The 24,630-nt window shown below is 38.5% G+C and overlaps 1 protein-coding gene across 4 annotated transcripts in view; it reads right to left on the bottom strand.

The window, feature by feature from the left end:
* Positions 1-19,215, bottom strand: part of taf6 (TAF6 RNA polymerase II, TATA box binding protein (TBP)-associated factor) — an 80,986-nt gene extending 61,771 nt beyond the window's left edge. For 2 of the 4 annotated variants that reach the window (XM_079418322.1, XM_079418325.1), the window contains exons 1-5: positions 19,011-19,215; positions 15,798-15,961; positions 14,845-14,931; positions 13,297-13,450; positions 612-668 (exon numbers count right to left, since the gene is read on the bottom strand). In XM_079418322.1, coding sequence (XP_079274448.1) covers positions 612-668; positions 13,297-13,450; positions 14,845-14,931; positions 15,798-15,953 — 454 coding nt within the window. In that variant the 5' untranslated portion in view covers positions 15,954-15,961; positions 19,011-19,215. Of the gene's footprint in view, positions 1-611; positions 669-13,296; positions 13,451-14,844; positions 14,932-15,797; positions 15,979-19,010 lie in introns of all 4 variants that reach the window. The other 2 variants (XM_079418323.1, XM_079418324.1) reach the window with 2 other exon arrangements.
* Between the last annotated feature and the right edge of the window lie 5,415 nt (positions 19,216-24,630).

Raw genomic sequence — 24,630 nt, 5'->3', positions numbered from 1 at the left:
TGAGGGTAAAGGTGATGGACTGGTCAAGCATGTCTCCAGACCTAAACCCTATTGAGCATCTGTGGGGCATCCTCAAACGGAAGGTGGAGGAGCGCAAGGTCTCCTAACATCCACCAGCTCCGTGATGTCGTCATGGAGGAGTGGAAGAGGACTCCAGTGGCAACCTGTGAAGCTCTGGTGAACTCCATGCCCAAGAGGGTCAAGGCAGTGCTGGAAAATAATGGTGGCCACACAAATTATTGACACTTTGGGGTTTACTCACTTTTGTGTCCAGCACACAGTTTTAGACATTAATGGCTGTGTGTTGAGTTATTTTAAGGGGACAGCAAATTTTTTTTTCTCCTTTAAGTGAAGTGACATACGGCCAAGTATGGTGACCCATACTCAGAATTTGTGCTCTGCATTTATCCCATCTAAAGTGCACACACACAGCAGTGAACACACACCCGGAGCAGTGGGCAGCCATTTATGCTGCAGCGCGTGGGGAGCAGTTGGGGAGTTATCTTTAATTATTTACATCAGTCCTTATCACATTAAAATAATATCAAAATATTCCCTGACTCTAATACAAATTAAAGCAAATTAACTAAAGATCCAGAAAGCTCTCTTACCTGGAGGTGGGTTCTCTGGTATTGCAGGCTGGACACCATCAATACTTAACCAGTGAGCTGAAAGACAAGGAGACAACATTTTACTCCTTGTTCATGAGATAAAAATAATGTTGTTTACACACAACAAATGAACATGCTCCTCAAACAAAGCACATTGGAGTTCCGATTCAGAATTGATTCGGTATTATCAGGGCTCGACAATAAGGAGTGCCCGATGGCCCGGGGCCAGCGTGAAAGCCTCTCGGGACAGTTGATGGATTTGTCACTGCCCCGATCGGGCCACTACTGCGTTGTTACAAAAGTTTATCATTTGTATGTGTTTTTAAGCCTTGTTAATTTAAAAATTCACGTGTTTTAAAAGCATTCGGGCGTGAAAGACAAGTACATTCAGTACTCGCGTGCAGTGCTCTGTGTGAACAGCGCGTGACGCGCGAGCCCTAAATTGAGTTTAGATTTAACAATGATTAATCTACTGTATATTTAATTTACACAGTGGAGTACAGATGCACTGATAGACCGGCCATTTTTAGTTTCATTTCAGACTATCTTCTGTTCCGTGTGAAGGAGTGGATGACAGATCTACAATGGCCTTCATAATAATATGAATTATATTTATTGAATAAATTATTAATCAAAGTTACATTTATGCATGTTAGAGAATAAGTTGACTATGGCTTTAGTCTGCCTTTCTACTCTCTAAGAAGCTGCTCTCATTGGATGTGTAACCATGCCCGATAAGGTTTAGGGCTGAGGCACCCTTGAAGTAAGATAAGTGTTTCTCTGCGTATGTGTGTTAGTATCTGTCTGTACAGGGAGAAGCTCAGACAGTCCCAACTGTCAATGTCCAGTGTATCAGATATACGTCTTTGGAGAGATGTATTGCGTCTGACCTCTGATCACTTGTCACCAAAATAGTCATCAGAAGATATGCTTCAAGCTTGCGTCCATATGTGGAAATTGTCTTAGTTTATTGTCTAGATAATTGTCTTGGTTTTGGAAACAATCGGAATTTTGATGACTTATGCATTGACGCAATTAGCAACCTCTGTCAGGGTATAATTGTGGTGATTTTTATATTGTAAAGCAGGTCGGCCTACGAACTCCACTGCTTTACAATATAAACTGAGCACTGAGTGTTGAAGCTGACTTCTGCGGATGAAACTGCAAACTATTTCTTCCGTAAATTTCTTTAATTAATCGCAATCTGACTCAAGATTCAAGATTTTTTATGTGTCACATACACAATTATACAGAGTATAACCAGCAGTGAAATGTAGGTCAGGTCCGCTCCAAGGACAGTGCAATTATATAGAATACAAATATTAAGAAAAAGAAATGTAGAAAAAATAAAAGAATAAAATAAAGATAAAAAATATAAATATAAATGTGCAGGTCAGTATGTTGTTGACTTAAATAGTAATAAAGAGGAATGTGCAAAAGAATGTGCAAAAAAGTTGTACAGGGTATTTAAATAGCAGCAATATGAGGTAGAGAAAAATTATTAATAGCTTATTGATATGGTGATATTTTCATGGAGTCAAGTGATGTTATGACACAGAGTTAGAGTTTAGGAGCCTGATGGCCTGGGGGAAGAAGCTCCTCCTAAGTCTCTCAGTTTTTGCTATGTGTGTGGAAGTATTTGGTTATTCTTATATTTAGTTAGTGCTGGGCAATAATTCGATAACGATAATTATCGCAATATAATTTTCCTCGATAAAACAATATGAAGAGTTCGATAAAAATGTTCAATATAATGTTTATGCATGTTGCAATTTATTAGTTGCAATTAATTAACATTGAACAATAAATATACAGTTGGGCAAAAAAGTATTTAGTCAGCCACCAATTGTGCAAGTTCTCCCACTTAAAAAGATGAGAGAGGCCAGTGATTTTCATCATAGGTATACCTCATCTATGAGAGACAAAATGAGAAAAAAAATCCAGAAAAATCACAGTCTGATTTTTAAAGAATTTATTTGCAAATTATGGTGGAAAATAAGTATTTGGTCAATACCAAAAGTTCATCTCAATACTTTGTTATATACCCTTTGTTGGCAACAACAGAGGTCAAATGTTTTCTGTAAGTCTTCACAAGGTTTTCACACACTGTTGCTGGTATTTTGGTCCATTCCTCCATGCAGATCTCCTCTAGAGCAGTGATGTTTTGGGGCTGTCGCTGGGCAACACGGACTTTCAACTCCCTCCAAAGATTCTCTATGGGGTTGAGATCTGTAGACTAGCTAGGCCACTCCAGGACCTTGAAATGCTTCTTACGAAGCCACTCCTTCGTTGCCCGGGCGGTGTGTTTGGCATCATTGTCATGCTGAAAGACCCAGCCACGTTTCATCTTCAATGCCCTTGCTGATGGAAGGAGGTTTTCACTCAAAATCTCACGATACATGGCCCCATTCATTCTTTCCTTTACATGGATCAGTCGTCCCGGTCCCTTTGCAGAAAAACAGCCCCAAAGCATGATGTTTCCACCCCCATGCTTCACAGTAGGTATGGTGTTCTTTGGATGCAACTCAGAATTCTTTCTCCTCCAAACACGACGAGTTGAGTTTTTACCAAAAAGTTCTATTTTGGTTTCATCTGACCATATGACATTCTCCCAATCCTCTTCTGGATCATCCAAATGCTCTCTAGCAAACTTCAGACGGGCCCGGACATGTACAAGCTTAAGCAGGGGGACACGTCTGGCACTGCAGGATTTGAGTCCCTGGCGGCGTATTGTGTAACTGATGGTAGCCTTTGTTACTTTGGTCCCAGCTCTCTGCAGGTCATTCACTAGGTCCCCCCGTGTGGTTCTGGGATTTTTGCTCACCGGTCTTGTGATCATTTTGACCCCACGGGGTGAGCTCTTGCATGGAGCCCCAGATCGAGGGAGATTATCAGTGGTATTGTATGTCTTCCATTTTCTAATAATTGCTCCCACAGTTGATTTCTTCACACCAAGCTGCTTGCCTATTGCAGATTCAGTCTTCCCAGTCTGGTGCAGGTCTACAATTTTGTTTCTGGTGTCCTTCGACAGCTCTTTGGTCTTGGACTTTGGAGTGTGACTGTTTGAGGTTGTGGACAGGTGGTCTTTTATACTGATAACGAGTTCAAACAGGTGCCATTAATACAGGTAACGAGTGGAGGACAGAGGAGCCTCTTAAAGAAGAAGTTACAGGTCTGTGAGAGCCAGAAATCTTGCTTGTTTGTAGGTGACCACATACTTATTTTACCAAGGAATTTAACAATTAATTCATTAAAAATCCTACAATGTGATTTCCTGGATTCTTTCCCCCCATTCTGTTTCTCATAATTTAAGTGTACCTATGATGAAAAGTGGGAGAACTTGCACAATTGGTGGCTGACTAAATACTTTTTTGCCTAACTGTAAGAATTTGATAGCTTTAATGATTTGATTGTTGTTAACCTTCACAATATATTAAATCGAACTACATTTCCCATGAGCAGCAGCGTAGGAGACGAGGAAGCGGAGTATGCTGGGATCGTTGGCCAGCTGCGAGCCGTCTATGTTTTTGTTAATGCTTTTTTGTCGCCATTTTTGTTTCTCATAAACTTTGTTCAGTAAAGTTCCAGCAAATCAGAAAGATTCCGTCTCATCTTTTGCTTCAAACTATGATATGGTGCCGAAAGCCGGGAGTTTGGACTTTATTACCGAACTTTAAAAGGAAGTTTGGAGTTAGCTCGCGGCGACGCGAGTGAGCGAGTAAAAATGACTGGACGCTACGAGCAGATGAGATGGAAGTGCAGAACAATTAGAACTTCCACTACAAAGATTTTGACTCGTATAGAAGAGGAGATCAACAAGGATGACACGGATTGTGAGAAATTACATGAACTGTTGTCATTGCTGAGTACGAGAGAGGAAAGCTTATCAGAACTGGACAAGGGGATAGAGGATGAAATGCCGATAGACGAACTCGAAGACGAGTTTGGAAGCGTGCAAGAATATCAGGACCGTATTGTGCTGTGGAAAAGACGTGCCACCCGGCTGATTCAGTGCAGCAGAGATTCAACTGCTCGTCAAAGTGACGTAAGTGCCAGTGCTGACAGATCGCAAAGTAGACAGTCAGTTAAACTGCCAAAGCTGATAATTGACAAATTTGATGGAGAAATAAGTGCTTGACAAGAATTTTGGAACCAATATGAGACTGCCATTCACTTAAATGATGCACTGTGTAAGAGAGAAAAGTTCACCTACTTGAAATCCTACTTAACTGGAGCCGCAGCTAAGGCGGTGGCAGGACTTACATTGAGTGATAGTAACTATGATGCTGCAATTGCATTGCTTAACGACAGATTTGGAAGGAAGGACCTTGTAGTGAATGCACATATGTCCAAATTGCTGAACCTAACTCCTGTGAAAAAATAATATGACATCACAACATTAAGACAGCTGTATGATGAATGTGAGATACAGATTCGCAGTTTAGAGTCTGCTGGCATTCACTGTGATTCTTATGGCAGCCTTCTTTGCCCAATTCTGATGCAGCTGATCCCCATGACATTGCACTCGGTTATACACGAAAGGCTGACACGAATGATGTATGGAGTGTACCTGAGTTCATGGCCTTTTTGAAACTTGAAGTTCAGAGCAGAGAAAGAGCACAGCAACTCACAAGACCCAACAGCGTACAAACGGATGCCGTCCATAAACCATCCAACAAGATAGCACCAGGTAGTGAGTCACGGCCGAAGAGACTGAGTACTCATCACCTGCTGCGCTGCATAACATCTTGTCCTACAGTTCCAACAATCTGTGTATTTTGTGACAACACAACCCATAAGTCAGAGTGTTGTCCCGATTACTCAGTATCCGCACGCAAAGAGAAATTGAAAAAATTGGGCAGATGTTTTGTATGTCTTGGTACAAGACACATAGCAAAATTCTGCAGAGTTAAGGGGGTTACATGTCCACTCTGTAGTCGTCGCCATCATCAGTCTGTGTGTGAACAATATGAAGAAAAACCAGAAACTTCTAGCACGACAGACACTGTGGTTTCATCTGTATCAAGTACAGTAAATATCAAATCAAGAGAACCAAACACAGTGTTATTGCCGACAGCGAAAGCATGGACTGAGGGTCCATGAGGGAGAAAGATTGTACGGTGTTTGATAGACGGAGGTAGTCAACAAAGTTTTGTTTATGAAAGGCTGGTGAGAAGTTTGCAGCTGCCAGTACTGAGACAAGAGACATTGAACCTCCACACCTTTGGCTCTCCCAATTCTGTGACGACCAAGCGTAACACTGTGAAAATGATCTTGGAAAAACACACAACAGAAAATCGAAATTGAAGCTATTGAGACCCCACAAGTGTCCTCGGCTGTCATGAAGGTCCCTGATGATCAAATTCAAAACCTGATGAGAGAGAGAGGACTGCAGCTCGCAGATTTTCCGCTTGAGGGTGCTGACCCAGAACTTTTAGTGCTCATTGGAGCAGATTTCTACTGGAAGGTTTTGTCTGGGAAGATCGAGAGATTAACTGATTCCCTTGTGGCTCTGGATAGCGCCTTTGGCTGGGCCATTCAAGGTATTGTTTCAAACTCAAGCGAAATGGAAACCACATGTATGCACATTAGTGTAGCAGAAGATAATCAGATCTCAAAGCAGTTACATGCGTTTTGGGAAATTGAGGCTCTCGGCATCGTCCATGACAAAACACCTAGAGTAGAAGAAGCCGAAGCGCTAGAGACCTTTGAACGGACAGTGAGCTTTAAAGACGGGCGCTACCTAGTGGAGTTGCCGTGGAAACATGGCAGAGACACATCAGAACTTAAAGACAACTGTAGTGTTGCAAGGAAAAGATTTGAAGCTCTCAAGAAAAGATTTAGAACCGACAATGTGCTCTATGAGAGATACAATGATGTGATTCAAGAATATCTGCAGCAAGACATATGTGAAGAGGTGAAGGACACATCAACTGCAGAGCAGGCTAGCACAGTGAAGTATTACATGCCACACCATCCAGTAATGCGAGACGATAAGGAAACAACCAAACTGAGAATTGTGTTTGATGCGTCTTCACACGAAGAGGGTTCACCCTCCCTCAATGACTGTTTACTTATCGGGCCTAACTTAAACCCAGATTTACTTCATGTGCTTATTAAATTCCGCCTACACAAGGTTGCTTTCACAACTGATATTGCAAAGGCTTTTCTGCAAATAGGATTGAAATAAAGGGATAGAGACGTTGTGAGGTTTATATGGACCCATGATCCCTCATCACAGAACTCTGAAAGGAATCATGAGAATGAACAGTTGTGTTTGGAGTTGCATCTAGCCCTTTCCTGTTAGCAGCAACAATTAGAACTCATCTTAAACAGTATGGGTCTGAACAGCCAACGACTGTAGCACTACTCCAGGAATCACTGTATGTGGATGATCTCATTGTGAGCTTGCCTGATGTAGATGAAGCTTGTTTTATCTCAGCACAAGCAAAGGCCATCTTGTCTGCCGCAGGAATGGAGCTACGGAAATGGACAACCAATTCCTCTGACCTAAGAACGAGATGGATAAAAGACCAAATTGAAAGCCCAGCAAATTCACAGACACACAACACTGCATTGAAAGTGTTGGGACTAATATGGAGGCATGACCATGATGATTTTGTGTTCGACTTGAGGCAAGTGCTGGATGTTCTGGAAAGGAAGGAGAGTACTAAGAGGAGTGTACTTCAAATCTCATCACGTCTTTTTGATCCAATAGGTTTCCTAACACCCTATACTATCCGTGTAAAATGTCTGTTCCAAGAAATGTGGGAGTGAGGTCTCAAGTGGGATGAAGAACTACCCCCAGATTTAGCCCACAAATGGAAGCAGTGGTGTGATGAGTTGCCACAGCTACACCTCGTGGCCATACCCAGATGGTACAACATATTGACAGACCTGCAAGAGAGAACGAGACTCCATGTGTTTTGCGATGCAAGTGAAAGAGCTTACGGTGCAGTCGGATATCTACAAGGCAAGAGTGAGACTGCAGAAATTATTTCCACTCTGGTAGCCTCAAAGTCCAGAGTTGCGCCACTAAAGAAAATGACACTTCCTCGATTGGAGCTAATGGGAGCCTTGATAGGAGCCAGGCTAGCTCATAATCTGTTAAAGGCTCTAAAGATTAGAGAAAACCATCTCAATATGTGGATAGACTCAATGATAGTCTTGAACTGGATCCGTAGTTCGGCACAGAAATGGAAGCCCTTTGTGGCAAATCGAGTGATGGAGATTCAAAGCCTCACTAAACCAGAATCATGGTCACACTGCGATGGCAAACATAATCCAGCAGACCTGCCAAAAAGAGGACAAGCTGTCAACAGTTTGACTGATAATCAGTTGTGGTGGAATGGACCTGATTTTCTCCAGTCAGTGAATCCAGTAGTCTCAGCAGACGTAGAGCTTCCAGAAGAAGAGGTAAGTGAAGAACTCGGGTCTAAATTCCAAGTCGCAGTGCAGTTTAGCAGCACAGAAAAAAGAGAGCCGTTGCTTGATCTATGCAGATACAGTAAACTCAGTACTGTTCTCAGAATAACAGCATGGGTACAGAGATTCGTCACCAATACACGTTCAAGCGTAAAGAACCATGGAGAGCTTTCTGCAGAAGAGTTAATGGCAGCTGAAGTGTATTGGGTTAGAATGACTCAAGAGGAGACATTTGAAAGAGAGATGAATTTGCTTAAGGATGGACAGTGTGTACATAAAGACTCAAAGATCAAAGAACTCAAACCATTCCTTGATGAGAAGGGTCTGATCAGTGTGGGAGGAAGGCTGCAGCTATCTGATCTCAACTTTAGAGAGCAGCACCCATGGATACTACCTGCTAAACACAGGTATTGTGAACTTTTGATTCAAAAGTGTCATGAGAAGAGTTTGCATTCAGGTACACGAGATACACTCATGCAGGTCAGAGACAGATTCTGGATCTTGAAGGGTAGACAGCTCGTCAAGCAGGTAGTCGGAAGGTGTGCCGTCTGCAAGAGGTTTAAGGCTAAACCAGCACAACAGGCTACCGCACCCTTACTGAGAGACAGAGTCATTGAATCTCCCCCATTTGAAACCACTGGTGTAGATTTTGCTGAGCCGCTTATGGTGAAGAGCAGTAATGGTACCAGTAAAACCTACATAGCACTCTTCACTTGTGCGGTCACTAGGGCCATACATTTGGAACTAGTCTCAAATCAAAGTACAGAGAACTTCCTAGAGGTTCATTGCAAGGAGGGGACTTTGCAAGGCCATATATTCAGATAATGCAAAGACCTTCAAACGAGCAGATCAGGATCTGAAGGAGCTTTGGAAGTCAATCAAAGAGCCTGATCTCCAAATTTTCTTCGCTGAAAGGGGAATAACCTGGAAGTACATAGTTGAGCGAGCAGCCTGGTGGGACGGTTTCTGGGAACGTCTTGTGAGGTCAACAAAGTCGTGCCTTAAGAGAATCTTAGGGAAAGCCTCATTAAATTTCGAAGAGTTAACCACCATCTTAACTGAAGTAGAGGCTGTGCTAAATTCAAGACCTCTCACTTATGTTCACAATGAGCTGAATGAACCAAAGCCATTGACTCCTGCTCATTTTCTGGTCGGCAACCGACTTACATCTTTGCCACCCAAAACCATTGCATCTAACACTCAGCCAGCTGCTCAGAGTCGAGAGACCTTGACAAAAAGATGGAAATACAGTCAGAGGCTGTTGAATGAAATTTGGACTCGTTGGCGCAAGGACTACTTGATGAATTTAAGGTCTGCTCACCAATGTGCAAACACCACTGCAGAGGCAATGAAAGTGGGAGAAGTCGTCCTCATAGGAGAGGACAAGATGCCATGACAGATGTGGAGGACAGGAAGGATTGAAGATGTTTTCCTGGGGAGAGATGGATTAATACGTGCATGTTCTGTGCGCACTTCCCTTGGAACGGTGTTAAGAAGACCAGTACAGTTACTGTATCCTTTGGAAATTAATAAGTAGTAAAGAGTAGAGTGATGAACTATGGTTCATCGGGGGGGAGGATGTTGCAATTTATTAGTTGCAATTAATTAACATTGAACAATAAATATAAGAATTTGATAGCTTTAATGATTTGATTGTTGTTAACCTTCACAATATATTAAATCGAACTACATTTCCCATGAGCAGCAGCGTAGGAGACGAGGAAGCGGAGTATGCTGGGATCGTTGGCCAGCTGCGAGCCGTCTATGTTTTTGTTAATGCTTTTTTGTTTCTCATAAACTTTGTTCAGTAAAGTTCCAGCAAATCAGAAAGCTTCCGTCTCATCTTTTGCTTCAAACTACAATAATGCACCAAAACTGGAATGAAACAGCACGACTCATATGAAGCGCGACACACGGACCGTTTATCCGCTCGGATCAAAGTTCAAACTTCCGTGTGATGCGAGCTCAGAGCAGAATCAGATGCGTTTACTCAGTCACGAGAGCATTAAGCAGCGCTGTGAGATCCAGTGTGAAGCGCTTGAATTCATCGAAGAACACAAACTATTCTGTGGTAGTTTAAAGTTTAAAGCCAAACATAAAGAGAAACATTGTGTGCAACGAGACTGCTTTTCAGAAGGCTTTTCAATCTACACATTGCCATCATTTACCATGGATTTACTGTAGTAACACTCACTGCACCATGGTATTGTGGCAGAAATGTGGGATATTCACACTGAATTTTATTACAGGAGTAATGGTATATAATTATAGTATGTATTTGTGATTAAGCTATAACGTGTGCATTTATACTGAATGTTTTTAGACTATTGTTTTTCATACAAATAGGCTACCTAAAAACCATATAGTTATATATGTGTTTATCATGATTTAAATGTATGCTACTATGGGAGACCAATGCTTAAAAAAACCCCAAAAAAAACACACTTGCTAAAATTTTTACAGATGTTACTGATTTTGATAATGAACAAAACTTTACCTCTGCATCCTAACTCAAGCTATGCTACTATCAAATGTGCATTTCTAAGAGACAAAAAAAGTTATATTATTATTAATATTATCAGGCAACCCAAACCTGTTTCTTGATTTGAAACACTATCACTTATTAGAACATGCAGAAACTAAGAAATATTTTTTTCTATTTAGATATTTATATTTATTTTTTAAGGAAAATTAATGGTCTGGTTTCTACAACTTTCACTTTTGAGCAAAAATCTGGCTTTAAACTTGAAAAAAATAAAGATTTTGCATTTATCGTGATAATTATCAATATCGACTGATATGAAAAAAATGATCGTGATTTTACCTCTGCATTATAGTTTCTATACCTCTGTGATAATGTTTTTGGCCATATCGCCCAGCCCTACATTTAGTCTATAAATGGCAGTTAACAGAGGCCAGACGCTGAAGACGGACGCATGCAAAGAAGAAAAAAAACACTATAGCAGGCAGAACAAGATCACTGTTCACGATGCCTGAAATATTGGAAGAAAATCCTAAATATTGAATTTTATAAGAAGGTGTTTCTGAGGGAAACTGGCTCCTTTTTTAGAAAAGTTTACATGGCATTTTCTTTTCATCTTGCCTCCATATAATCATAATTAAATTATTATTATTATAATGCATTTAAATCAGTGTTAATATAATCCCAGTGCTGCCATGTTTACAGCGGTAACCACGGAAACACTATATTACTGTTCCATATGCCACCACCTGCTGTCAGCTGCTGTCAGAGAGTGAAATTACATCTCTCTCAGCCCGTCTGCAGTTTGTTTCATCCAGACGTTTTATGTAACATAATTTCGAAGTTAGATCGTTCTGTTTTTGCTTCAGATTTTGAAATTATACAGTCTAATACAGGGGTGTCAAACTCACTTCCTGGAGGGCCGGAGCACTGCAGAGTTTAGATGCAACCCTAATTAAACACACCTGATCCAGCTAATCAAGTCATTAAGGCTTATTTGAAAACTGCATGGTATGTGTGTTGGAGCAGGGTTAGAACTAAACTCTGCAGGGCTGCGGCCCTCCAGGAACAGAGTTTGACACCCCTGGTTTAGATGCAACACTAATTAACAATACCTGATCCAGCTAATCAAGTCATTAAGGCTTCTTTGAAAACTACATGGTATGTGTGTTGGAGCAGGGTTGGAACTAAACTCTGCAGGGCTGCGGCCCTCCAGGAACAGAGTTTGACACCCCTGGTTTAGATGCAACACTAATTAAACACACCTGATCCAGCTAATCAAGTCATTAAGGCTTCTTTGAAAACTACATGGTATGTGTGTTGGAGCAGGGTTGGAACTAAACTATGCAGGGCTGCGGCACTCCAGGAACTGAGTTTGACACCCCTGGTCTAATATAAATCAAACATTGCAGTTTTATTTTTTGGATCAATTTATAATTAAAATGCAGTGGCTGCCTCTAATCTTTCACAACATTGAAAGATCAAGGTGCAACACAGAGTGAAGAATATACAAATGCTATTTTATATGTGATCTTACAATTTCTGTACCTGAACTCCTACAAACATAAAGACCTAAAGCATAATTTCATTTCTAACTTTTTGTGCAATATTTAATTGTGCTAGTACTTATAATTTGTTCATTTGTTCTTATTTACTGCCTGTCACTTGTCTTTAATAATGTTTGAACTTTATATTTGTTAGGCTAGTGGTTTTTGCTGTGGTATCGAAATTTAAATGAAATGAGAATTGAAAAATGTAAATGCTATCTTAAATATTGGTGTCATATAAGCTCATTTATTAGAATACAAGATAACATAGATCAAAAACAATGATAACAGCAACTATTTTATTTTTTTTGTGGCAGGGCCAGTGAAAATATTCGCAGGGCAAGTAATAATTTGAAAAAATTCTTTAGCATTGAACCCTGCTTATGTTGGCATGTTGCTAACGATGGCACACTCGTTATAAACAGTTGTAATAAACAAACAGCACAAACAAATGATGGATTTCCAGTCCATTTGAATTAGATTTAACTATTTTTTTTTCAACAAATTTAGTAAATACACTTCTAGTGTATACTGAAACATATTTATTATTAACCGAGCTCAATTCCAATGAATTTTGGCAAGGACATTTAAGTATTTAACCTCAGTATTTAACAAAAATAATGTCTCCTAAACAGTAAGAACAATTATGGAATGGCTGTTTAGTTAAGATCAGCATCTATAATGATCTCATCAATCTCACAAGATTTTGGTACAAAGCATGGTGCTTTTTGACTGCACAGCTCAGTTCACTTTCTGGCACTTTTCCACTGCACGTGGTGCGGCTCGCTTAAATAGTACCACCTTGGTTGAGGTTCCAAGAGAGCCATAGTGATACTAAAATGTGACGTGTTAACACTGCAGAGCACTAATTGGTCAGAGGGAATCGTCACTACCAGCTTCATTGGATTTGCAACACGAGACACCAAACCCAAATTTAAATAGTCAGCAACAGCCACCGTAGTATTGTTTGCATGACTTAAACGACTTGCTTAAAAAAAAAAGAAAAAAAAGAATGGGTCCTGTGTCTTTTTTTTGCACATTTGCGTCTCACGTTTACAATGATGTCACAGCAGTAGAGGCTATGTGACTAGTCTATAACCCCACCCACTTTGCGATACTAACCGCAGTGGAAAAGCAAGCAAGCCGAGCCGTGCCGAGTCGTACCACGCAGTGGAAAAGCGCCATAAATAACAAATAATCTGGTTTAATATTAGAAATGATTATTAATTACCTTTGAGTGAAACATCAAGAGGGACTCTAGGGAGGGGCGTGTTGATGATATCACTAAGATCCACTTCCTTTTCTTCATAGAAGTGCAATTCTCTGCCGCCTCCACTTGCAAAGCGAAACGGGATGAACTCTTGAGAGTGAAATCCATACAGAGGCTAAAGGAGACAAGTACAATTAATGATATATATATATATATATATATATATATATATATATATATATATACACACTCACCTAAAGGATTATTAGGAACACCATACTAATACTGTGTTTGACCCCCTTTCGCCTTCAGAACTGTCTTAATTCTACATGGCACTGATTCAACAAGGTGCTGAAAGCATTCTTTAGAAATGTTGGCCCATATTGATAGGATAGCATCTTGCAGTTGATGGAGATTTGTGGGATGCACATCCAGGGCACGAAGCTCCCGTTCCACCACATCCCAAAGATGCTCTATTGGGTTGAGATCTGGTGACTGTGGGGGCCATTTTAGTACAGTGAACTCATTGTCATGTTCAAGAAACCAATTTGAAATGATTCGAGCTTTGTGACATGGTGCATTATCCTGCTGGAAGTAGCCATCAGAGGATGGGTACATGGTGGTCATAAAGGGATGGACATGGTCAGAAACAATGCTCAGGTAGGCCGTGGCATTTAAACGATGCCCAATTGGCACTAAGGGGCCTAAAGTGTGCCAAGAAAACATCCCCCACACCATTACACCACCACCAGCCTGCACAGTGGTAACAAGGCATGATGGATCCATGTTCTCATTCTGTTTACGCCAAATTCTGACTATACCATCTGAATGTCTCAACAGAAATCGAGACTCATCAGACCAGGCAACATTTTTCCAGTCTTCAACCCTCCAATTTTGGTGAGCTCGTGCAAATTGTAGCCTCTTTTTCCTATTTGTAGTGGAGATGAGTGGTACCCGGTGGGGTCTTCTGCTGTTGTAGCCCGTCCGCCTCAAGGTTGTGCGTGTTGTGGCTTCACAAATGCTTTGCTGCATACCTCGGTTGTAACGAGTGGTTATTTGAGTCAAAGTTGCTCTTCTATCAGCTTGAATCAGTCTGCCCATTCTCCTCTGACCTCTAGCATCAACAAGGCATTTTCGCCCACAGGACTGCCGCATACTGGATGTTTTTCCCTTTTCACACCATTCTTTGTAAACCCTAGAAATGGTTGTGCGTGAAAATCCCAGTAACTGAGCAGATTGTGAAATACTCAGACCAGCCCGTCTGGCACCAACAACCATGCCACGCTCAAAATTGCTTAAATCACCTTTCTTTCCCATTCTGACATTCAGTTTGGAGTTCAGGAGATTGTCTTGACCAGGACCACACCCCTAAATGCATTGAAGCAACTGCCATGTGATTGGTTGATTAGATAATTGCATTAATGAGAAATTGAACAGGTGTTCCTAATAATCCTTTAGGTGAGTGTATACTATATATACAAAAGGCAAAAGGATTTGTGAAGGGTTCTGAATGTTGTGGTTCAGATAGAGAGGAAACCAACAGTTCTCAATTTGTTTCAGTTTTCTCACCTCCACGTTTTTTAGTTTAAGAGCATGGTCAATGTCGCCAGTTGTAAGTTTGCGTCTTTTACCATGGTGCATGAACTTCAGTGCATCCTGTGGGAGATATCACAACAACAGATAAACAACACCTTCAATTTTTATATGGAATCTCTCAAATGGAAAAGAATAAACATTGATGTAATCAGTTATTACATTATCAACTGGTTATAATCACCAGCTATCATATGATTTGATCTAATAACAATCATTGTCCACATTAGATGCCAACTTTTTAAACAATTAAATAAGGGTGTTTAAAACAAGTATATCACAGCACTTCCCACAGAATTTTGTGGTACTATGGTGACTATGGTGAGTCTTTTGGCTAAACCAAAATAAATAAATTTAGTGAAATGCTGTAATCATCTGTCCAAAAAATTATGTGAATGTGAAAATAAAGTGAAACAGGCAGAGTGCAAATGCACATCAAACTGACAGCACATGCAGAGATGGAAATCGCTGCATTTACTATGAACTGAGATACTACTATGAGGTTACACAGTCCCGCATTTGTCCCTGAAACACAGCGCATAAGACTATACACTACCATTTAATTAAATGGCAGCCTTTTGTGATTTGATGAATGCTCTAAGCCATAATCGCAATTTCAACTATAGTTCAAGTGACAGATGTTGAACAAAATATTAGAAGTTATTATGAGAAGTGTTCAAATATTTTGCTTTCATAGTATAACTGTGGTGCAACAGATTTGACTATCACTCTAGGAAATTAATGGGAAAAACTACATATTATATTGTTTTATATTATAATATATTATCCTGATAACTAAACTAGACCAATAAGGAAAATATGATAAACATGTAATATATAAAAAATTTAAAAATCATTAATGTTGTCTGTATAAACTATAATTTTCATAAGAAAAATATAAATAATTTGTTAATTGCAATTGTAAATACCTGCGCAATCTCTTTGATCCTGTAGCTAACCTCTTCACTGAGAGCCAGACAACTGTCTTCCTGCAGTGAGCCCACACCCACTGACTCCGCCATCGCCTTCATGGATTCAGTGGGTAAGATCACTGAACACAGCTTCTGTCTGCGCTCCTCTGCCATGTCTCACTCTGCAGCAGGAATACAACTACATTTCAGTCAGATATATTCACATTTCAAGTAACTTATTAATAATTTTTACTAACATGAAAACTAGAGAACGTTAATAATAATCTGCTGACTGCAAAAACTGCATTTTTTTACCATGATTTACAGAAGACACCCACTAAAATGTCTTTCAGTGTAACAATATTTATATGCCAAAAAATCTTAAGCATATTTTAAACATGAATCATTTGATGACACTTTAAAAGACTCACAGTATCACAGTGCAGCCCTCAAATTCCAATTAACTTTCATTTTTAAATCTGTATAGTTTGCTAATCTCTTTAATCCACCAGATTTTACCTATCTGTCAACAAGAAGTTTTTGTAGTGAAGTGAAAATCATTTAAAATATAATCAAATTTAGTATTATCACATATTATTTTTTGTAATTTAATAAGTAGAGGTCAGAATAAGTATATTGTTTCATTTTTACATAAATAGGCCTATATCTGTTACTCTGAATGACGATTTGCCAAAAAAGGAGATAATATTGCCATTGTTCCTATAACTGAAATGTCTTTAGTATTAGTCTGTACCATATATGACTGCAGAAGCAGATGTTGAAATATAATAAGCATTTTATTCTACTGTTCTGATGCTCCCCTGCCATGCTTGCTTAGCTTGCCACTTGGTTTCTGACTTGCTCTGCCCCAAAAATTGCTGCTTGCAGGTATATTTATGAATACTTTGTTTGCCAACATAAATGACATATCAGGATTAGTATTTGACCTCTCTTTAACTTGTGACATACTGTAGTGAGGGGGTAATCGGAAAGCTATTATTCTGACAACTGCAAAAGGAATACCTTTCTCTCTTCCTTACTAAAGGCACGTTCACACCAAGTACGATAACTATAATGATATAGTTAAAAGAATAAAATAAAAGAATAGCAGAATCCACGGCACAACTAAAGATAACTGCACAGAGAAACAATATTGTTGGAATCATTTTTATATTGTAAGATATTGTTGGATTTTTTACTTTTTTTTTTTTTTTACTTTTTACAGCTGATGAATGATAAAAGCATTGACAGCCGATCAGAATCCATTCCACTTTGAAGATCTTGAACATTTAAAGTGGTAGATGATAAACACGCATCGCATGTTTAGAGCAAACAGTGCTATCGTTAATTGGTGTTCAGGCTACCATAGTTACTGTTATAATTGTTCTTGGTGTGAATGGGCTTTACGAGTACCACCCAATCTACTGGGTCTGCACTTAATTTATTAGCTTTTTGGCTTTTTACAGTGCCTAGCAACTTCTTCTGTTCATGGATGTCTAAAATAATTAAATAACACAAATTAATCAATACAAAAATGCATTCAAATATTAATATTTTTTAAGTTCAACATATTTGTCAGTGCTAAATACTCCTCAATTATCTGTAATATAAATAAGATGCTAAAATGGTTATTTATACAGTGATACTGTCATTCAGTAGAACAGAGAATTTGCATTACACTGAATGACAAAAACATTACCCTGAATGATGAAACAACTTCTTCAGCTTATATTGCAAGCAATCAACTGGCCACCAGCATTAAACAGTGAGCATGGCCAGTAAAGTTAATCACAATTTTTTTTTTATAACATCTAATTTTTCAAAAAATCTCACAATATAAGTGTTTTTTGGCATTTCACTTAATGACATGTGTTTTTTGTAACCTACGATACCACTACATGAAAAGGTGTAATTAACAAATATTTAAGAGCAATAATCCCACTTTTCTTGCAGCACCACGCAGTCTTCAGGATGCCATCTGATGATATCATAGACTGTCGAGTTTTTTTATGATTTCAGAATGGCTTCTTGTTCCTGTTACACTGAATGACCTCTGACAAACTGCATTTTTGGGACAAAAGTCCACTTCTTATTTAAATACTTAAAAAAAAAAAAAAAAAAAAAATTAGTCCTTTTAATATAACACAGCCTTGTGTTATATAACATGTAGTGTTATGTAGAAATGTAGTGTTATATTTAATATAACATATAGCACTTACATGAAAATGCCAAGACAACAAATGTATTTTTAACCTGGTATTTTATATGTTTATTTAAAGATGTAATGGTAAAAATCTAATTCTGGACCATTACGCTGAAGTTATTTGAAATATGAAAGCAGACTCTTCACTTGCATTTAACATGTCCTTTTATGTATAAAAAAAAAATTACATTTGTAAACTTAATTTGATGCGGACACCAAAATGGTGACATCTCGTCTTTGACCCAGTTGTAACAACATTATAGCGGCATATTTTCTATTCGGTTCCATTCCTTTCTCTCAACTTAAAAGCTCTTATCCAAATACTACTTTGTTCTTTTTATAGGCTACATCATTTCTTTTTATATTTATATTTATATATATATATATATATATATATATATATATATATATATATATATATATATATATATATACACACACACACACATGTATATATAAAGCCAGTGAAAATGTTGGTAGGGCAAGTACAAATCTGATCTGCTGGTTCAACCTGGCAGGCAAAAATATTACTGTAGGCTCCATTACAATATGATTACATTACAATTCACAAAAATCACCATACTTTAACTGGAATCGAAACAAGTTATATGGCTGACACCAAAACAAATATGCACAGTTGATAGTAAATGGTGATTATTACAAACAATCCAGTTTCATCATATAAAGAAAAAAGATATACATAGACATACAGGAATTCAGAAAACTTCCTCCACTATTCAACTCTTGTAATGGTCCATCAGATTTAATTTTGCTCCTGCAAACATGCCTTAATGTCCGAAAATGTTTACTCGAGTCGACGGGTTTTCAAGCACATATTTAAACACACTTCACGAGGTATAATACACTCAAATAATGATATACTACGCTGTCACAAAGTTGTATATGCACATATTTAAGTGTCTTAAGACTAATTAAACCGATAATTTATATATAACTGGAGTTGATCAGTTGTTTTTCCTGCAATAAAATGGCACAAAAAGCTGAACTGAACTGCATGTCGTTCTTACCTTTAAAAAGAGGATGCTGCGAAGTTAAAACGATTAAAAAAAACAAATAAAAACTAGCAAATCCCGTATTTATGGCTGCTCACTTTGTATTAGTACAGCTAACTGTTTATTCATCCACTGTATTATTTGTTGTTTTCTGTATTTATACTTGATATATCCTGCTTAGCTCCGAACCATTTTTCCGAGAATCCGCCATTTTGAATTTGCTGGAAGGCCCTGAGAATGCAAAAGGTCCATTCAAATCTTAATCTCACATACACGCGTTTACAAAGAAACGCGTTTTAGCGTTACTTTTTTATAAACTGTATAAATAAGCCTAAAAACGATTTACTGTTAACTACAGCTGATATTTCACGCAAAAAAAGAAAAGAAAAAAATCCCGCATGTAGGTTTAATTCTTATGCATCTTTCAAGACATCGATTGCCGAGTCTGCTGTGGACTCCCGCTATCAACTAGTCATGCCTACAATAATCAAAAAGCAATTTTCCACAAGTCATACATTTTATATTATGTTTATAATAAATTATCGATATTTCCTTGTTGAAATGTTCGCTCATGCCAAAATTAAAAGTAAAGAATGTGAAAAGATGCTTCCAAAAGATTATTGTAACTGTGAATTAACGTTACCGCTTGTAGAAATCACAAACATGAATAGAACAAAAGTAACAGGTCAACATAAAAATTAAACACATGTATAGTAGAAAGACGCGGGGAGAAAAAGGAGGATGTGAAACATAACGAGACGCATGAATGAACATTTTTAATCGTCACTTTAATTATCGCCCGACTTTCAGCAGTGCAACAACTAATTAACCCGTAATTATGGAACTGGTTCAAAAATAGGTTAATTGTTAATTTAAAGGAGCAGAAATGGGCCGAAAGTTTGCTGGGTGATGCGGGGTTAGCTTGCAGATTTGGTTCTCTAATTAAATGAGAACGATGACAGAAAGTTTAATCTTGCATCTTCTAATTTTTATTTTGACAGTAGAGTTCAGTGATGTGAGAACATCTCCACTAAGCTCTGACCCCCGTATACCCTATCCATCCGGTCGGTCGCAGATGAGTGAACATTTCCAAATCAAGCAGCCTTCGGATCAAACGATAGAGCCGCCCGGCAGACAGATCACACGTGTCAAAACCGTAGCCGTGATTTGTCACGAGAACTACATGGAGATTGCGATTAAGGCTGACCTCTTTGTTCCTGGTCAACCTGTGGATGCTTCGGAGCTGCGGCTTGGCGCTGACAGTCAATTCATTCCTTCTTGTAAAGTGACCGCGTTCTCCACTAGCGAGTACATCATAACAGCTGAGCTCACCGACTGGGCTGAGCTCACCGGCACTCAACACTGGGTATGCGCAATTCATTATCTTTGTAAATGCGGTATTTTACCGCGGTCAGGCCAGCCTCCACTTTCAAAAACACGGTCATTCTAGCCGCCACGTTATTTTGTGGTGCGCGCATATACTAGGCGTTGCGGTAATACCGAGTAAAACTCAGATCAGAGGAAAAGCGATATCTCCTTGTTTCCACACACCACTCCAAATATCATATTCTGCCTGTGATTTTGGATAACTCTAAAAAGGAAACTCCCTGTTTCCACAGACCAGTTTCAATTCAGATTAATAGTCCACTACCCCAGGGTGGCACTCAACCAGTTTCAAGACGATATGATGTTGCATTACATAATAAGAGCCCTCAAAAAACTCATATATGATCAATTTTGTCTTTGATTTTAGATGGCTCTAAAAAGGAAACTCCCTGTTTCCACAGACCAGTTTCAATTCAGATTAATAGCCCACTACCCCAGGGTGGCACTCAACCAGTTTCAAGACGATCTGATGTTGCATTACGTAATAAGAGCCCCCCAAAACTCATATTCTACCTGTTCTGCCTGTGATTTTGGATAACTCTAAAAAGGAAACTCCCTGTTTCCACAGACCAGCTTCAATTCAGATTAATAGCCCACTACCCCAGGGTGGCACTCAACCAGTTTCAAGACGATCTGATGTTGCATTACATAATAAGAGCCCTCCAAAACTCATATTCTACCTGTTCTGCCTGTGATTTTGGATAACTCTAAAAAGGAAACTCCCTGTTTCCACAGACCAGTTCCAATTCAGATTAATACTCCACTACCCCAGGATGGCACTCAACCAGTTTCAAGAAGATCTGATGTTGCATTACAAAACAAAAGCCCTCCAAAACTCATATTCTACCTGTTCTGCCTGTGATTTTGGATAACTCTGAAAAGGAAACTCCCTGTTTCCACAGACCAGTTTCGATTCAGATTAATAGTCCACTACCCCAGGGTGGCACTCAACCAGTTTCAAGACGATCTGATGTTGTATTACATAATAAGAGCCCTCCAAAACTCAAATATGACCAATTTTGTCTTTGATTTTAGATGGCTCTAAAAAGGAAACTCCCTGTTTCCACAGACCAGTTTCAATTCAGATTAATAGTCCACTACCCCAGGGTGGTACTCAACCAGTTTCAAGACGATCTGATGTTGCATTACATAATAAGAGCCCTACAAAAACTCATATTCTACCTGTTCAATACTTGGTCGGGGCTCCTTCAGCATCAGTGAGGTGTGGCATGGAAGTGATCAGTCTGTTACTGCTGAGGCACTATTGAACCTTCAGCTCAGATTGACAGTTTCTCATCTTTCTCTTGAAAATATCCCATAGATTCCATATGGGTTTCAGGTCAGGCATGTTGGCTGGCCAATCAAGCACAGTAATATCATGGTCAGCAAAGCATGTTTAATTTTTTAAACATTATGAAATATTACTAGAAATATATTTTTGATCTAGTTATTATTTAGATTATACGTTGCAAACTTTATCTGCATTGTTCCTAATGTAAGTTACTCCCACAATGAATCACATACAGTGACTACCTAAAAATAAGAAAGCCAGACGATGAAAAAGGGGACTGGGTGGACATTGAATGGACAGGTGGAGTCCTGACCCATCCAATACAGCAAGATAGCTGTAGCTGTGGGGTAATTGTCATCATGGTATTGCTCATACTTGTATCATGTCATTTAAATCCATGTCTTCTAACTCTTTTTAACTGACTTGTACAGCCCTAAATGAGTAAATAATTATTATTTTGTTAATGTAGTTGTGGTTAATGCATTGGTACTGCTGCCCTATGCATGAGTCTGGTACAGATATAGATGGTAGTATGATGATAAATGTCTGTTTGTTTAGATGGCAAGAGCAGTGATGAAGACCTTTCCAGCTGTTCCAGAAATAAGTTTTGGTACAGCGAAAAAAGAAATGGCAAATGAGCGGAAAACAATGGCTCTGCAGATACTTAAAGCATCAGGTTTGTAAGGAAAGTGTTTGTGTGTAGTGTGTAGTAATACGAACCAAAAAATATATACCAAATTTAATATTGGTAACAGTTTAGTTTTGTGATAAATTCTCCCTACTAACTAGTTGTTTATTAGCATACATATTACTAGCATATAGCTGTTTATTATTACTTATAGAGCACACAGTAATGTTTATTATGCATTATGCATATGATCCATTAATCCTACACCATACCTAAAATTAACAACTATTAGAAAAAGTGATGAAGACGTCGAAGGTCTTGATGAAAAAAATAATTTTATTACAGCGTAGCAGTGACAAAGTACAAATAACAGCGTAGTCGAAATGAACCCCGAACATCCTATACTAAAACATTTTAAACTGTATTACGTTCATCTTCCTGCTCAACATGTAAATTAAGTTTAGTTTTAAATGTAAATTGCGGATAACAATGCAAGTTATAGCCTTCCGTTCCCTCATCTTTGGTAGACTTTCAAGTTTGGATGATAAGGTTAAACAGAATCCCTATCAGTTGTTTCATGTACCATTTTTGGTCAGCAGATGGTTCTTGATGGCCTACTGTTGCTCCCACGCTATAAGTGAAGAATTATCACTCCGGAGATACTATTTACATATTATTCGGATCGGGAATAACCATCTCTAGGATAATTAAGCTCTTTGTAGGGACAGGAGAATAGTTTAATATAAAATTTGGAGTGGAAGCTGGGTTGAGGCAGACTATAATGTCTTACATCTATTAATAGTGAGAATTGTTTCACAAACTACAATGTGACTGAAATAACTTACTGATAAAGTAATAATTCATCCGAGCAGTGGCATTCTTCAGCAGTGTTTTTCTCAATGATTGCCATGCAACAGTGGTGCAGTATTACTGATGTAACCTGTAAGTGTGAGATCTGCAAAAACATAAAAGTAACAACCACACAGAAATACAGAGTGGTGTTTCAAAGAAGAAGGGGATGCTTATGGACTGATTGAAGTCTTAAAAGTGTTACCCACATTGTACCACATGCATTGTCTTAAGGTCTAATTTAAATGCTGCTTTTAGTCACTACTTAAATATATAGATGTTTGCTGTTAATTGTTTGTTATAAAAAACAAAAAAAGGAATCAATGTCATTTTGGCTGTATTCTGAAATTATTGTAAGCTTGTTAAGTGAAAGTCGAAGTGGGAGTTTCCCCAACATAGCATTTAACAATATACAGCCTCTCTTGGTGTTATTAATTTATTGATATGTATGCTTATATTTTAGTGTTCAATGAAGCCACTAACTGTGCCATGTGCTCCATGGCAAAGCCAATTGGACCTGGGCCTCCTCTGACAAAATGGGTAAGGTTTTTGACTTAGTAACATCAGTAGTAGTGTTGAAAGCTGATTTGAAGATCAAAGCCATAAGTAACTAATAAACTGTGATGCGCAGTATTTATCACCACTCTGAAATTTTCACCTTCTCATTTTCCAGATCCAGTGTGAGAGCTGTGATATGTGGTTCCATGAAGAATGCCTAGACATGGCAGAAGAAGACCTGGAACAGGCCAGGGCAGCCGAGTGGAACTGCAGCTTGTGCTGTTAAATCCCTTTTTGAAGAAAAGCTTAAAAAATAATGTTCCTTTGTTATGTTTATTTGTTTATTTATTTAACATATAATCTGTAAATCAATCTGAAAATAATTTGTAAACAATAATTTCATTAAACATTTTTTCAATGTAAAAAACATCAAACTCTACCGAAATTGTGTATGTTAAAATCTGTGGCGACGTACTGTCAATCATAAGTGACACTGGCCTGTGGAAACTGAGTTTCCTTTTAAAGCTATCTAAATCTATAAGCTAAACAGGTAATATATGAACTTTTTATTTTGTAATTCAACATCAGATAGTCCTGAAATTGTGTGAGTAACACTCTTAAGAGTTGTACTGTCCACCTGAAATGAAAGTGGTCTGTAAAAACAAGAAGTCCACTTTTTAAACCAATCTGAACGAATAGTCAAAACAGCATATATGTGAGTTTTAGAGGGCTTTTATTTTAAAATTGTACATCAGATAGTCCTGACATCAGCAGGTGCTGTACTGTCAATCTGAAGTTAAATTGTTATGTGAAAAGCTTCCTTTTTATACCAATCTGAATTGATATTCAAAATATTTTATTAGTTTTTATTTTGAAATTTTGCAGCAAACAGTCCTGCCATTGTGTGTGTGGCAGTCAAATCACATACATGTACTATCAATATGAAGTAAAAGTGGTCACTGGAAACAGAAAGTTTTCTAAGC

Source organism: Barbus barbus (genome assembly GCF_936440315.1).
Source record: "Barbus barbus genome assembly, chromosome: 6".
Lineage (NCBI taxonomy): Eukaryota > Metazoa > Chordata > Actinopteri > Cypriniformes > Cyprinidae > Barbus > Barbus barbus.
This window is presented reverse-complemented; position numbering and strand designations above follow the sequence as displayed.